We start from the raw sequence: 17,281 nt of genomic DNA, 5'->3' as shown, positions 1-17,281 counted from the left end.
AATCCTGGCAGAAATTATTGGTAATTCATAAAGGATAAAAGAGGGAAAGCCTCAGCAGAGAAAATACACTGTGACGTTGAAGGGGAAGAGAGAGAGAGAGATCCAAATTCCTGTCAGTCAATAAGGAACGACAGTTGAAAAAACAAAACAAAAACAGGTCTTTTAGGGGTTGCAATACTGCCTTTATGTATTTTCCCTGACCCTCAATACAACTGACGTAACAGCCAATTTACCAAAGCAAAGCAAAGGTGAGACAGTGGAAGGAAACCTGTGTCACTCACAAGTTTTTATGATATATTATTTATACTCCCCACTGTGATGGCAACCAAACTCTAGGCTTCTCTTGGGATGGCTGACATTCAATGTAAATTTGATAAAGTGCTTGTAACTTTTATGCTGTCTAATTTTTTCTACATCTTTTACTATAATATTTCTGGGACACTTCATATTAGAAAAAATATTTGAATTATGATTCTTTTAAAGACATGGTATTTATGATAATGCTCTTATTTAGTGCTAAAAAATAGAGTATGGGATTTTCCCCCTAAACATGTGGGATTTTATATCAGTAGGAATTTTACATGCTCCTACCTTGTTTTGGATTAGAAACCTCAAGGGAAGAAATATTCGGCCATATCCTATTAAACTTTGGAGGATCTGCATGCACCAGGAAAAATCAGGGTATGTTACTTTCAGCTATAATGTCATTTGATCTAAACAGAAAACTATATGGACAAAGACACAAACCACACATCTGCTTTTTAACTTGGTTGTGATGCACTTAACAAAACATACTCCCACACCAAACAAGAGCAAGCAATTGATGATTCCCAAAACATTGAATGGACATTAAATATATAGCCTGTTCCCTAACAAAGCTATATACATTAACTTGTGCAATAAAGTAGAGTGTTCTTACAAATAACCAAACAGGGACTTCAGCAATTCAAATCGTTATATAAAGCTGGTGCCTGAAACTAGAAGATAACAGGAAAGAAATAATTTCTCACTTGAGGATTCCATTCTCTGCAATTTATATTTACAGATACGAGCTTGTTACATTAGTCTTCAGGAGAGATTCTTTAGGGTATGTTTTAAGTGTGAGCCATTATCTCTGCAAAGAAGTGGATTTATTTCCTATTTTTATTTATGCGATTTCTCAGAGAAAGAAAGAGAAAGATGACTGGTGGTTCTGGCTTAAGGAGAATAGTCCAAGGTGCTTCTGATCATATCTAAGGTTTGTATGTATGGGTGTGTATATATTTTCTTTATTTTAATATATATTTTCATGATGTTTCTAGCTCAAAATATATTTCTAAAGTTATTGGTTCCAATCAAATTATAAGCACTGTTAATTTAAGAATTAATGGTATTTCTTTCTTAGATTCACCTGTATTAAAAAAAAAAAAATGACTCTGGAAAAGCAGGAGAAGAGCCAGCTTTAGGACTGGGGGCTTTAAAGCTATTTTTGCTAAGGTACATAGGCCATGACAATTAAAGCAGTCATTTCGTGACTCAAATCTACCATTCACTAAGATCAACTCAAAACCATAACTCGAGTGTGGTCCTTTGGGACCACCCAAGTCCACAAGGAGAGTTCTTGCCACTAAACTCCTATAGCATGCTACCTTATGTGCTCCTTATTTCTCACCGATAATGTGGATAGGCGTAAGTTTCAATATTGCTAGTTTACATTTTATGTCTATTTCTTGTCTCTGTAATTAGATTGGATCTCTTTGAGGAAGGGCAAAGCCTTCCAGAAGGCCTCAGTAAATATCTAATAACTGAGTAATTGATATCAAGTGGCTAGGCTACTGTAAACTGGTATTATCAGATTGTTTCCTCCATAATTAGATTATAGTGAATAACATTCTTGCAAGACATGGAACTTTCACTATGACTTTGGTTTTTTAACATTTGTTAGAAAAGCTGATCTACTGTTACTCTGTGTGTGTATGTGTGTGTGTGTACACATAAAAGCAAAGGAAATCTTAATATTGATATTGCTGTATCCATCAAAACTTATGAATGAATAAAGAATGTAACAATTTTCCACATCTGTATCCAGGTGTTACTAAATAAATAGATATTTGGTAACATGTAGGCAAAATATTCAAGTTATTGACTGAATGTTAAGCCTACTTGAACTGCAATGATCATTTTTGAAAAACAAATGATTTCTAGAAATTGGTGTTTTTTTTAAGGTTTTTTGATGTGGACCATTTTTAAAGACTTTATTACCTTTGTTACAATATTGCTTCTGTTTTACGTCTTGGTTTTTTGGCCCCGAGGCATGTGGGATCTTAGCTCCCCGACCAGGGATCAAACCTGCACCCCCTGCATTGGAAAGTGAAGTCTTAACCACTAGACCACCAGGGAAGTCCCTAGAAATTGTTTATTTAGAAGAGATTTCAAACCACTGTTATAGTTTTATATAGAAAATATATTTATTTATATTATTAGCATCAAATTAAGAAAAATTTAGTTCTTTTAAATGGTTCCCTCCATCATTTTCCGTAAGAGAGGCAAATACAGGTCATATGTGGGGTGATGTTTGTAAACTTAATGTTAAGTATTCAGTGGCTTGACTTTCTTGATGAAATGAAAGTAATAATATAATTAATCATTTTGTTAATAAGCTTTGCCAAAAAACTTAAGACAAAAATTTTATACTAAATAAAAGTTAGAAGTGAGCTTTGAAAATTAATTTTATAAATTAAGCTTTATTCCATATTCTAATGTAATAAATATTTTACGCCTATATTTTAGTATACTCTTTTATGATTTTTCCCTAGGATGCTGAGGTTCCGTTTTGAGGATCTTCCTACATGTGTAAAACATTAATGTAGGTCATTCTACTTTTGAATTGTTAACTACTTGACCTGTATGAAATTATCAAGATAGACACCTCAGTTACAATCTGATCCCTACCTGGCAGGTATTTTCTTCTGTATTGTGTACTTCTGATAGTTTTTTGGGGGATGGGAGAGTGTAGCTTTTGTGTTTGCTTGGGAATATAATTAGACATTTTTTTCCAAATGATTTTCATTATGTGGGATGCCTAACCTTCCTGACAACTTAAAACTCAGAGCCACCAGCAGTCATCACGTGGAAGTCCTAATCTAATCTATATATATCTCTAGTGGGACAAAATTTTATGCATGATGTCTTTTCCTTGGGAGGAAAAATGTCCTGAAAAAAAAAAATATTGAAATTTGTGGACCCTAAGCTTCTATAGCATGTTACTGTCTGTGCTTACATGTTTTAATATTTGGTCATCATGCAATTTTAAATTTAATATCACATTTTAATTTTTATTTTGTTTTATAATTGCAAGGCCAAGTAAGAAAACAACTTAAAATTAGCCAGTTACTGTCTGGCTACTCTTGTTACTCGAAGATCCTAGCACATATAAATATTCAGTCAAAGTTACTAACAAATGTTTAATTCCCAGAAGTAAATTAGGCACATTGGAGTGTATATTCGTTGTATGATTGGGACAAATTCTGTGTTATCATATTCAATGCTAATAAAAGTCTTTGAGTAACATGAAGCCTCTGAGAACTTTTAGCCAGTGGCCGCTTATTTCGAGTAGTTAGACATTGCAAATACAAAAAAGTATTATAATACGTCAAAGGTATTGGTATTGCTTCTAGGTGAACTGTTGCAGAATTTATTAATTTCATTCTTTCATGAATTAACTAAGGAATATCTTTGGGTCATATGAAGGTCTCAGAGTGGTAGTGTGTTGCAAGGCAAAGGGTCCCTGGAATCAGAAGATAAGGGATCTGGTCCCAGTTCTGTTGAGTAGCTGTCTGGCTATTAATTCCCTGGACTTCAATTTCTTTACCTGTAAGATAAAGGTGCTGGACAAAAAGATCTCCATGGTTTCTCTCAGCCATTAAATCCCATCACTCCAATGGTTCTTTCATGGCCTAGCAGTGTCACACTAAAGTTCACAGAAGGATGAAGCCTGTTGGAATGAAGCACATGCCCTTTGGAGAATCTAGGGGATTTAGGGGATTAAGAATCCCCTGTGTGGAGGGAAAATTATTGCTGCACATTGTAACTGTGGACCTTTGACTGTCATAGTGAAACCCAAACTGGAGTTAAGAAATTATTGCTGAGGTAAGGGGAGGGGTTATCATATGTGTCCAGTGGGACTGTAGATGGCCAATCCTTCAAGAATAGCCTTTTATGGAAATCCCTACTTCTCAAGGATCCTCGTCCCATACATCTGGGAAAATGGATTGAACTCATCTTGATGATCTCCAAAGACTTTGGCTTGAGGAATATGGAGACCAAGGCTACATACTCAACCACTGCCCCCTTTAAAAAGAAACAAAATATCTGAAATGCCCATCTTATGCTGTTACTCTATTGTCATTGCTAAAATTTCAAACTACATCTATGGGAAGCCTAGGAAATATCTCTTTAGGGGAAAATTATTTAAGATATGGTGCATGTAAATAGAGCTTGGACTGGATTCAAATCTCAGTTTTACCACTTGGACAAGCTCCTTAACTTATCCGTGTCTAAGCTTTCCTATATGCAAAATGGGATAATGACACTACCTACTGGTTGTTGTCAAGGCTACATGAATGAGTCAATATTTGCTTGTCATGGTAGTGAGCATTTAAGAAATGCCAGTTCTTATTCTTTTTTTATTGAAGTATAGTTGATTTACAATGTTGTGTTAGCTCTTATTATTCTATTTGTGGTTGCTGTTGTAATAAAAATATTATTGTAGTATAAACAGTTCTTACTGAACTGAAGTAGAGGTAATAACGTGCTCCCCCTATTTTGTGAAATCTTAATTGTTCCCAAAGCAAGTGATTTGGATATGTAGAAATCTCACTTAAGATACAAATTACTTTAGGGAATAATCTGGTTCTAGGGCCTACATTGATTAATACTATTGTCCAGAAAGCAATAGGAATTATTTTGGAATACCGTGGAAAAGATTTGATTTTTAACACAACGATAAAATGTTAATTTTCAAGTTTCTTTCAGTTTAGAAGCACATCAATTTAGACTATGAATCAGATATATATATCTTGCCTGATTTTTTTTTTTTTCCCCATTAAGGAGAGACTCAGAAAACTGTTATGCGACAATTTGGTTGCGGCACTTGAAACTCCTTTTCATGAATCAGAAAAACTGAGATTCTAGTTATAAAAATTAGACTTTGGTAGAAAGTTTTTCTCCTCCGTGCCCCAAGGAAAACTCTTTGCACTGTAAGTTGGAGAGAACTAGGTTAGAATTGCTAAACTTGACCATCTATTGCTGACACCATAGTGAATCAAGCTGAAAGGAAGCTTGAAGCAGAAGGCTAAAAACACTTTATTTATATCAGGAAAGCTTCAGAGTTAGGGTTTTAGAATACTGTCTTCTATCACACATTCACTCCCTTAGCATGAATCATAGGCAGCTTTCAACTCATTTTGTGGATACCCTTTAAAACCAAAGTAAATTGTGACTATGCTTTCCCATGTTTTTTCTTTTTTTCTAGAATAGTCTACTTTATAGTGTTTCATACATTAGTCATTTAATTAAATGAGAAAGGTGGATGAATTCTAAAGGGTCCTAGTTTGGAAATTGGACATTGAGCTAGAATCCTGCCTTGGCCACCAGATGCCTTAGATGATTCAATTAAGCCTTAGCTGCCTTGTCTGTAAAATGATGATGTTGGATGAGTGCTCTTTAAGTTTCCTAAAAAGACTAATTTTTACATAAGTTTTTGCTAAAATACAGTGGGAAACAGGGTGCCACCATGGATATGAAAAGCCACTGCTGAGAGGATGTTAGTGAGCCTTCATTAAACATCCTTCTTCCAGGCGTGTATGAGGAAAACGTCAGGAAGAGACAAAGTCACAAGGTCCCTTTGGATTTGTAGAGTTATTGCTCTTGTTCCTCAGGGAGTTTGGAAACCACATTAGTGATGTCTACAGAGGAATCTATAGAAAACCCTAAAGCTCTTCAGAAGAAACCCCTAGGGCCTTGGAGGTAATCTTACCATCTTTACAGTGAGCTGCCTACTCTCAGAAATACAGCATCGTTAGACTGCCGGGGAAGATACATTTTAATGTAATAGTGGTAAGGCTGCCCTTGAGATGGCACACAGAATGTTTTTTGCTATGAGTGACTATGTCAATAAAGTAAACATTTGGATTTTTACAGTCATAGAATATGTACAAGCATGTTTCACAATTTGCATAGCTAATCTCATGAACTGTCACATGTTCTATAATATATGTAACATCTTTACATTTCCCCTCTCCCTCAGCTTACTGAGGATGTTTATCATTGATGGTGGTAAGGAAGGGCACATTTTAATGTAGCTTCTGTTGACCACACAGTGAGATAACAGAAAATGAACTTCTGTTTTTCTCCAGGACACTAAAGTTCCCTGCACAGAAATGGGTCAATTCAGGGATCAACATGTCTAAGGTGCAATGTATTAGATTGGAAAGAGTCTGAAGTAGGAGTTAATAAATCTAGAATTTTTCTTTCTAACCTCTTCCACCTGGTATAATGTTACGAGCACAGCTTTCGGAGTCAAGCAGGCCTTCCTGGCCGTATTACATTTGGTAAGTTACTCAGACACTCTGAACCTCCGATTCACCATTTGTAAAATGGAATTCTGTAGACATGTGGGGACATTTCCCTCCAGTTCCCAGGAAGTGGAGCAGTTAGCTGGCCAGCCCTCTATTGATATTCTAAGAAGTCTTCAGTGATACCCCACTCTTAGTTCACAGTTACATGTTGGAAGGTTCATCATAGGACCTTTCAGAGATCTTGGCAAATCTTTGTTTAAGCTAGGAATTTCCAGATGCCCAAACACAGAGATAACAGCAAAGGTACAGATACCAGCTCACACTTAAAAAGTGGCTTGACATTCTAAAGTCACCTGGGAAAAGGTTAATACATGAAAAAAGTCAACATTGCTCAAGGTGGGCAATTGTTGTTTGCTAAAGATTGCTATACCTCTTGGATTTTTTTTTTAAGGTAGGGGATACTTCCCCCTTCTTCATTGGAATATTTAATTTATTCTTCAGGATTAAAGAAGCAGCTATGTCCTAATGTTCATTCAATTTTTGGATAACCACAAAGGTTTCATGAATGTGAAATGCTAGTTACACAAATATGAAATGGATCTGTGATGAGAATACTGGGTACATGATATAACAAAGTCCCAAAGGCATCTCACCTGGGACCTTAGCTTTCCTTCTAGAACATCAGCAAACAGTTCAAAATTAATGTAGCACACCATGCAATTTGCCATATAGCTACACTAGCCTGATAATTTTTTTCTTCATTATATAAAACCTAATTAGCTAAAGGGCGATTCAAATGAAACTTTTATTTGGGGATTTAGTAGTATTAAAGCAAAGGGAGAAAAACAAACACTGAAGCTCTCTGGATAGAATGAACAAGATTACTAATAACCCTTGAGTGGGGAAATGATTAACCTTGTTATTTTCCTCACGATCCAGGTTTCTACAGTAAATCAGTTCTGAACAAAAATATTTGGATGCTGTATGGAAAACAACTTTTACAAGGTCTCCAACTGGCATCAAATGTTTTCAAGTATGAAAACATCTCTGAGCTTTCTCAACAGGCTGATGAATCCCTGCAGGTAGCACTTCCCTTGTTTAATAGTCCTGCCAATTAAATCAAATTAGAGATGAATTTTTAACTCTGTGATGAAGGCAATGCTCATTAGAAGAGAAAGCAGGAAAATGGAATATTTCCCTTAAATGGACTGTTGTTTCAAATTGAATAAATTGAAGAGGAGGGGACAGCCAAACGCCTCCATCAATTTCTACACTTTATAAACCATGATGTCAATCATTTGAAGGTAATTTAAGGAAACAATGTACACTTGGGTTCACAAAATGTCTACATATGTCTTTTCTTTTGTTGCTGTTCTAAGAAATGGTTTTGTTTATTTAAAAATTCCAAGTTTTTTAAAATGGTGTTTCCTGACGTGAATTTTCAGTGGATTATCTGCCTTTAACCTCTGACTTGGTTACCTTTAACCTCTGTTATTTACTTTTTAAGTGATAATCACTCACACAAAGCTATTTGCACATTAGGCCAACCCTTGTTGTTCTAATTATGTTTTTTTAAAAATAATATACTGTTTAACATAATTAGTGAAATCACTTGCGTTTCAAGGCTAAGGATCTGATAATATATGTTCGAACATAATGATTAGTTTATCACTTTAACAAAAACACCCACAGCAAACCAAATATTAATTTGGATCATCAGCATCAACAAATATTCACTTGGATAAAATTGTGAATGTTTACTTATAAGTGCATGATACATTTTACATAAAATGTGAAACCTGAATGAATTACTACTACATCAGGTAAAGGAAAAACAGAGCTCATAAGGCTCAAATGGCTACAGATCTATTTTGGGATTCATTAATTGCTGACATTATCACCAATATTTTTTCAGCCATGGCCAAAGCACATCAAAATGACTGAGTTTTAAATCAAGTACTTTTGGGATGATTGGGAAACCTATTTCCTAATAGATAGACAACAGCAGGTACAAATGACCTTAATGGGAAATTTGTTTCAAAAACATTTTTAGCAGATGATCGGAAAGGATGACCACTCTGTCTATGCATTTGAACCTTAATACAGGTGTTGACAGTTTGAAATCTGTACTGAAATCTAATAGTCCTCTAAAATCTTCAGTCACTGTGTATATAGCATATGTATATGAACTTATGGTTACATACATCAATAATTTATGTTGATAATAGGCATCATTCATTTTCCTTGAGATGCTCTTTGATGATGGGAATCTCATGGGTGTTACATATATTATAATGGCATCTTTCTGTGTACTTGGAATTATGTTCATTGATTCCTTCCTTGGGATAAAGGGAAAAGCCCTGGCAAACACCCAAAATTAGTTAAAAATCCAAGCAGCTCTCTCTTCTCTGGCTTTACCTTGGAAACCCCATTTCTGTGCCCTCTAGAACAGGCAGTGAGTCATCTATGCATGAATTCTTGCCCTTTGGAGAGCAAAGGAATCCATCCACCAGTGCACACAGCGAGCACCTTATGAGTCCTCAAAGAAGGAATGTGTAAATAACATTAAAGCAGCCTAGAAGATACAATCATGTTTGATGGTTTTATGGTAAATCTCTTGACCTTAAAGCCAGGCAATAAGCAAGCTAGTCGTGTGTGATGTTGGGTGACCCCTGGAAGCGCTTATATCCTGTTTGCCTGAGAACTCTGAGGGAACACCCATTGCACTCCAAGCAGAACAGCCAGAGGCATCACGAAGGCGGGGTACAAGCTATCACTTTATTTGTTAGAGGGTTTTAGTTAGGTATTAAGGAGCTAAATTTTCCTAGTTTCCTGATAATAAAGGTTAATACATTTTCCAAAGGCAAAACAAAGCATCCTTTCAGGTCACCATTGATTTCAAAATAAAACAAAGCAAAACTGGAATTTCCCGATTCAGTGTGTAAAAGGTCAACATCTGCTGATGCTCAGAGATGGGGCATGTGGTGGAGGCGGCCGAATGAGATGTTGGGTGAGCAGTACAGTCAGAAATTCCATGCAACATACGATTGACACTCCGAACAGAAACACACCCTAACACCAAAGAACTACTTTCCATCCATCCATTTCTGAAACTTTTGACAGGTCAGATCACCATAGCAGCCTCAATTATCTGTCTCAGTTTGCTTCTGTTTGATTCCCTTTTGCTCCAAAATGTATGCGCAAATGCAATTGTCAAGGCCTGAAAGGAGCACAATGTGGCGTATTTATACAGTTAGGCAAACGCCAAGGGAGATACTACAGCAGAAAAATTAGACTATTAGGTCTGAAGGTTTTCATTTGCAAGTTTGTAGCACTGATGCCATTTCAACAAGATCACAAGGAGGAAGCTGCAGCATTAGTCTGGTATCTAAATGAATGTGAACACTACTCCTATTTCTATTTACAAAGCGGCTGATTTTCATGGCATTTAACACGTCTAGTTCTTAACAAACCCACGTGCGGGCCTATTCTCAAGCGTAAGTAAACTAGGTTGACTTATAAATTGGGAGACCTGACTGCATTTATAAGAAGCGGGAAGTTGTTTAATCCAAATTAGGAGTGTATTGCTTTTTAGATGGATGTTGGGTATTGGAATTCTCCAATCACTGCTGTTTACACTTGTATCACCCTGTGTGGCCCAGCACCTATGACAAAGACTGAGGGGTGAAACCCCAGTGAAAATGCTTCTTTTCACTTACAGTGCATAATCTTGGCTTCTTCAGTACTTTATTTCAAATCAGTTATTCAGTAGCTGTCCAAAGGTTTTAGCCATCAGAGGGAAAGGGAACAATATTTAAAAATATGTGAGATTCGGCTCTGAAAAGTTATGGGGCATTTCCTCAGTGAGTATTTCAGGCTTGGTGTTTGGTGTCCTTGTTTTAAATGTAAAGAGGGAGCTACAGCCTGGTTCTCCCATGACAGCTGGTAGAATTCTCTTTGCAATGGTGCTAGAGAAATGTTCCACAGAATGTTGAAGAGAGATTTCTCTTTTCAATTGCTGATATTTCTACTAAAATATTTCTTGCAGGAATTTCTAGTATCCTTACTCTTAAATTTTGCATGTATTTTTTCATACCCCTTCGCTATCAAACTTGAAACTAAGTAGTCAGGAAAACACGGATAATTGTATTTTAGGAGGGAGAAATGGACATACTGATTATTTTTTTCCTTCATTCCTCCAGTAAGACTAATGATCACAAACCTACCTCTTTCAGGCCTTCACAAAGGCTAAAGTTTAATGCACTAATAAAATTCCTGCTCCCTGGTTGCATGGTGATTTCTTTCGGTTCTAATGAATAAGCCTAAAACATTCATTCTCTGCTTTTCTAAATTACAGTAGAAATTCATATTCAGTCCTAGGGAGAGAGTTCAAGTTGTTTGTTGGTTACCAGGTATGGGTAAATAGGACTGTTTATATTTTTGCTAAATGAGTTATGGTTATGTAACTAATTGCACCTCTGTAAAGGTAGCCTTCATTGATTAACAGTAGTCAGGCAAGCGGCAGCACTGCCATATCCCCAGAGGAGTTATACACAGATAACTATTTTATCTGTGCTCTCACCATGTATGTGCAGAGAACAAACACAGCAATTCAATTCACAAAGGAAATACTCTCTTACGTCAGAAATGGACACTGGGAAAATAGATCTGAGGAGCTGAACAACAAAGCAAAGCTGGCCTAGAATTGGATTGGTGATTTTTTTTTACTTACTGCCAATACTGGAAATACTGGGGATACCTGGAGAGAAAGAAAACAATAAAGAAAAGCTGTTAGACATTTATTAGTATGTGACATCTTTAACATGATATAAAAATCTCAGAAACATAAACACTTGATAACATTCAGGTCATAAGAAAAATAGCACAAAAAAAACCCCAAATATATATCCATCCATTGAGACCATTTTGCTTTATTCTACAACTCCTTGAACTCATCCGAGTTGGGAAATTAATGTTCAACTTTAGCAGCTTGTTCAAGACAGCTTCGTGATATCAAACATTTTGTGCTTACTTGTAAGGTTAATGAAAATTTTTATGTGGTTCAAAACAGATATTAAGCTAGGCTTGTGTTCTGGGCACAAAGACCAAGTCTGCGTTATATGGGCCTGTGCAAATATATCCACATATGCAATAGATCTCTTTAGATGTGTTGATATGCATGTGCTAGGTGTTGAAAGTCATTTGGCATTTTATCTGATTAACTACATATAACCATCATTTTTAGTCTTCTTTTACTTGTCAGATATTTAGATTAAATTCTGTAATAGAAATTAAATTGAGCAGAATGATTCAAGAGCACATTAGGTTGTTCGATTTGGGCTTCGTCGATTTTTCAGCTTCTACTTTAATTGCCAAGCTCTGCTGAGGTGGTAGAACCATTTCAGAATGTGACTGAACTTGGTATAAATGTGGACGTGAATTTAGTCTGTATCCGGATGAAAACCCCTAGCCAAGAGCAGGGACATGAGAGCCAGGCTGTCTCGGTTTGAAGCTTTGCTCTTATACTCATTGACTGCGTGACCCTGGGGCCAGTGGCTTACGCTCTCTGTGGCTCAGTTCTCCACCTCTTAGAGTTGTTGCAAGGATTACATATATATGTGTATATATATATATATATATATATATATATATATATAATTAAAGTACTCAAAGCATTGCTTGGCAGGTGGTATGTGCTATAACCAACCATCTTTGCTGTGATTACTATTATTGATATAGTTGGGTCATCAAGCAAGCAACACCATGATAGATACTACTAATTAGAAGTCAGAGATTTGTAACATTTCCACTAAATTCAGGGAGTGGTGTGGGTGAGAGCATGAGATGCAAATAAGACAGAACTGAGTAAGAGTCATGCTTTGCAACTGACTAGCTGGGTGATTTCAGGCAAGTTCCCAGCCTCTCTAAAAGCCTGTTTCCTCATGTGAAAGGGGCTAATAATATCTACTGCACAGGGCTGCTGTGAGAATTGAATGAGATAATCCATAAAAATGTCTGACACATGGTACACAGTCAATAAATGATAGCTGTTAATGAGCTGTTCGGACTTGTTCTCCACATCGTGAAGTGTGCTAACAGGTGGTAAATGTAGGAATCATTAAATTTCTATTTTAGTATTTAATCTTTGAACAACTGCCCTCTGCTTATTTTAACTAATCGTTGCATCTTGCTCAGAGATTTCTAGCTTTGTATTCTTTAAAACCAAGAGCTATTTTCCTATTTCTTAGTAAGGAGGGGAGAAGGAGAAATTAAAGCTTACCAAGATGTTTTAAAAAAGCCTGGAAGGGATGAAATCTGATTTTCAGTTATTAGATATATTCAAAGTCTCTTGATTTTAAATGCACAGAACTTATGATGCTTCAGCTTAATTACTGATCGCTGACCAACCAAAACTGGAAAGCTAAATTTTCATTTCCATGTTTTAACTTTGTCTGAACTGAATTTCAAGCTGGATGCGATTTCTGCAAAGGACTGCTGGATTCCTAACCTGACATTTCAGTAGACTATCTTTGCCACAGTGTGACACTGACTTGGTACTGAATCTTTATTTTTTTCCTTTGCAAATCCACTTTTGAGTGAGGTATGATGGCAGCATCATAATTTTAGTATCAGTTGCAGAAGCTCCAAATTTCCCCATGACTGAAAATCCTGCTCCATTACAAGGAACTGCTATGCCTTCGTAATCAGTCAAAGAGAATGGAAGTTGGGATGGCAGGAAGAGACTTTTCATGTGTTTTCAAACTTGCATGGAGTTAGAGGGCCATGCATAATGCAAGGCGGAGTTCTCAGGATGTTTGGTCAGACACAGTGGAGAGCAAACCTGTAAGACTGTTTGATGCAGTACTTGCTGCAGTTGAATACTTTAGAAAGATGCAGAAATGTTTCCATGCCTTTGGGGATGCCAGTGCTGGGAGAAATGTTCATTGCAGCTATACAAACCTTGCCAAGCAAGGCCATATGAGATCCTATTTTCCTCATTAAGATGTTTTCTATTAACTAACATTTGGATGTTTAAAATTCAGGCTCTTTCTCATTTTGTGGTTTAAAATTTTGTGAGGTGCTACCAGGTGAGTCACTTTCTATTCCATTGTTGTAAAATGGGAATTGCTTAGAAAAGATTTTTAAACTGCTCATTGGAATAAAGATTTTTGAAGTTGAAAATACCTGAGCACCAAGGGATGTCCATTAGTATACTGTCAAATGTTATTTTTTCCCTAATGTTTCTTATTGTAATGTTCAAACACCTTGCTTTTGGTCCTCTACAAACTAAAGAATTTAATAAACCAGTTATATGCATTGAAAAGGCTATGAGTAAGTCATGAGAAATCTTTCAAATGCTTAAGAAACGAACACGGGAAGGCTACAATTCTTCATGAAAGGTGGGTATCTCTGGGGTCTGTAAGTGCTGAATCAATGAATGCAACTCCATCTTACAACAGTGATGGTTGCCCATAAGCCACAGGAATGATAGTCAGATTACATTCAGGAAAATTGTCTAGATGTGTTGGCAGTTTTTTTAACCATTCCCTGTGAAGTGACAACTATTATGTAAAGAATATGTTTACCTTTAAAATTGAGCTCAGAAGTTATTTCTTCCCTTCCTTCTTCACCTCCCTGTAGCCAGTGTCCTTTGTGATGGCACACCTCTTTGTGCAGGCCTCTGTGAGCAACTTATCAACTTATCCTTATGATTGTGTGTTTGCCTGAGACCTCTGAGGGGACGAGCATCATGTCTGTATCTCTGTTGTCTGCTCAGGACAATGCCTGGTACAGAGGAGTTGCTCGATGTACATTTGAGCAAAAATTTATCGCCTGTTTCTGATAGAAGGTTTCTATCAGAGTGAAAATACCACTTTTGGTCATAGTACAGTCTTGTCCCCTATAAAATGTTCCACTGAGACATTTCTCAGAGTTCAGTGTTAATAAATATTTTTGTTCTCTTTGGACATTTCCTCCATTCTAATAGCAAGAGTTATACAATGTGTAGATATGCCCTTCACCACTTTGCCTTCCAGGAAACTCAGAGGTCAGCTTGATGCTCAACTGGGTAAACTGATTTAATGTTTGGCTTATTTTCTTTCTATTCTTTTTTTCTCACACCTTCCTTTTATATTCCTATTTGTATGCTCTTATTTTTATTTGTCTTTTTCCCTAAGCTATTCAGGGGGAAATGCAGATTTTGTGGGACCTAAAGCAAACACAAATCTAGGAGCTTTTTGGGGGAATATTAACTTTAAAGTATAAAATCAGACATGAAATTAGATTTTTTTTTTAATTTAGAAGGAGTCTAGTGAGGAGCCCTGTAATTTAAGCTTCATTGGCTTAACCTATCTCTGAAACAACCTCAAAAATCTTTGGGAAAGATAGATGATAAGTAGATAGGAAGGAAAGAAAAAAGGAAGGCACCAGATAAGTGAATTCAGAAAGAGTGACCAAAAATGGAGAGCTGAAAGGGAGTTAAGAAATAATCTCACTCAGCACTTTAATTTTACAGAAGAGGAAATCGAAGACACAGTGAGAAGTAAGGTCCTCGTCCAAATTGACCCCTTTATAGTCAACACTAGAGCAGATAATTATCCCCATCTACTGAGACACTGCTAAACTGACACCGAGGAAATGAAACACAGGTACGAATGAGCTTTAAGGGAAGGTTCTGCAATACGTGGTATATGAGTTTAGGACTTCTGCTTCTTCTAGAATAGATATGCTCCTTCAGTCAGAGATACACATACATGTTGAGTAAGCCAAAGGGCCAAAGAATGTGAAAGTGCTAAGCTTGTAGGTACTTACAGTTCTTCCCTCCTCACCCAGCCCTCCCCAATCCCATAGTTATTTATTTATTTTTTTAAGGAATTCTACTGCAGTTGGGGGACGAGACCCTAGTAGACTTATATAGTTTGTTATTTTCTCCTTCCTCCCCTCCCTCTCCCTCTTCTTCTCCTTCTCCGTCTCCTTCTTCTTCTTCCAACTTTACTAACCCTCCCACCAAGTATGTGGCTAAAGGGGACATAGTTAAGCTTAAGGAAGACAACCTGATGGAGACCTCAAAAATAAACACTCTGATTTTTCAAAGCAGATGAATGCAGTCCTAAAAGTCATAACTCCTTTTGAGAATCAATGGGAAGTTCAACAGCTTCTCATCAAGAGGGAGGCAGAAGAGATGAGGATTCAGCATGCTTTAAACTGAGAGAAAATATTACCATTGTTGTGTTAGGTGGTTTGAAAAAAGCCTATCAAGTAGGTGACTAGATTTTCTTCTAGCCAGGCTGCAGTCACTGGGAGCTCTACCTCCAAAAAGCCCAGCTGAAAAAGAAGTAGGTGATGAGTAAGAAAACATTCTGCAGCCTCATTTGTATTCTAGAGGAACTACTTCCTACGTCCTTTCAACCCGGTTCCCTGGTCCAAACTGCTGTGGATAGGAGGTACGGTGAGTTGTCTCCCAGGAACTTGAAAGTGAAGGAAATAAAATTGCCTTCACAGAATTGTACTGTTAAATCAACACATAAATGATCCAATCAGAGTTAGCTAAGTCATCTTAGAACAACAGAAGGGCTCTGGGGCCTGAGTGTCTATGACAAATTTGACAGAGGTGACATTAATCTATTGATAACTTAGTGTATTAACATACCTGAAGATTGGAAGAAAAGCTAGTCAGAAGGTAAAAGCCTGCAAAGAAGAGCATCTTCAGGCATGTGGTGGCAGTACTGGCCTAGCACTGTCTCAGGAAGAGGGAGGGGTAACCTGTAAACTTTCAGGCCTTCAGTGTTCTGTTGGCATTAGGGAGGTTGACCCTGGGGTAGGATGGATGGGTCCGATGTTTCAGCCTGATGTTATTAGCATTTGAATCATTAAAATTTTTGAATTTAATTCCCATGCTCACCAAGCAACCTTCTGATTAGTATCTGGCTCTACAAGGAGACTTAATTACAGGGGAGAGAATACACTGATCATAAGGACTTAAATATTCTGAACTCTGTAACAGTTATTTCATATTGTGGATGAATAATCCGGCATTTGGGCACAATTTATCTCCCCATACAGTTGTTGTCTCCAAAGAGAGAATTTGCTCTTTAGACTGGGATGGGTCCACATGCTAGATTTCAGTGCAATTATAATAACAGTTAACTTCATTGTGTGCTTACTATGTGCCTACCACCGTTCTAAGTATCTTACGTGTGTTAATTCATTTAATTTTTGAGACAACCCTATGATGTCAATACTCAGGTTTATTTTACTGACGGGAGAAAAACTCAAACACAAAGAGCTTGCCCAAGATCATTGTAGTCAGTTGGATTTAATGCAAGAAAGTACATAAAGCACTTCACAAAATATAAAAGGCTATGGTAAGCTTAATAAATATCAGCTATCATTATTATCACTATCATGGTAATTTTGATTATAGTCAACCAATTGTAAGTGCACATACATTACCAAGAATCTATCTTGATATATATATATATATATATATATACACATTATCAAGAAAAGAGCAGCTGATTTTGCATAGGACAGTCTAGGTAGGCTGCATCGAGGAGTTCACATTGAGGAGTAGTCTTGAAAAATGAGCAGAATTTCAATAGAGAGTGAAGAAAAAGGTGATTTGGGGAAAAGAAATGAATTCAGTATCTTGCAATGTTGACTTTGAGATTTTCATAGACAGCTGAAAAAAATGGCCTGGGTTCATTAGAAAGATTCAGGCTATA

The 17,281-nt window shown here is 36.8% G+C and overlaps 1 protein-coding gene across 7 annotated transcripts in view; it reads right to left on the bottom strand.

Moving 5' to 3' along the window:
- NTNG1 (netrin G1) overlaps nucleotides 1–17,281 on the bottom strand; it is a 325,438-nt gene that overhangs the window by 68,136 nt on the left and 240,021 nt on the right. For 4 of the 7 annotated variants that reach the window (XM_060006519.1, XM_060006488.1, XM_060006476.1 and 1 more), the window contains exons 4-5: nucleotides 11,290–11,316; nucleotides 592–657 (exon numbers count right to left, since the gene is read on the bottom strand). In XM_060006519.1, coding sequence (XP_059862502.1) covers nucleotides 592–657; nucleotides 11,290–11,316 — 93 coding nt within the window. The remainder of the gene's footprint in view (nucleotides 1–591; nucleotides 658–11,289; nucleotides 11,317–17,281) is intronic. The other 3 variants (XM_060006512.2, XM_060006482.1, XM_060006505.1) reach the window with 1 other exon arrangement.

The sequence above is a fragment of the Delphinus delphis genome, chromosome 1, assembly GCF_949987515.2.
Source record: "Delphinus delphis chromosome 1, mDelDel1.2, whole genome shotgun sequence".
Lineage (NCBI taxonomy): Eukaryota > Metazoa > Chordata > Mammalia > Artiodactyla > Delphinidae > Delphinus > Delphinus delphis.
Note: the sequence above shows the minus strand (reverse complement) of the source record. Positions and strands in the feature narration are given on the sequence as shown.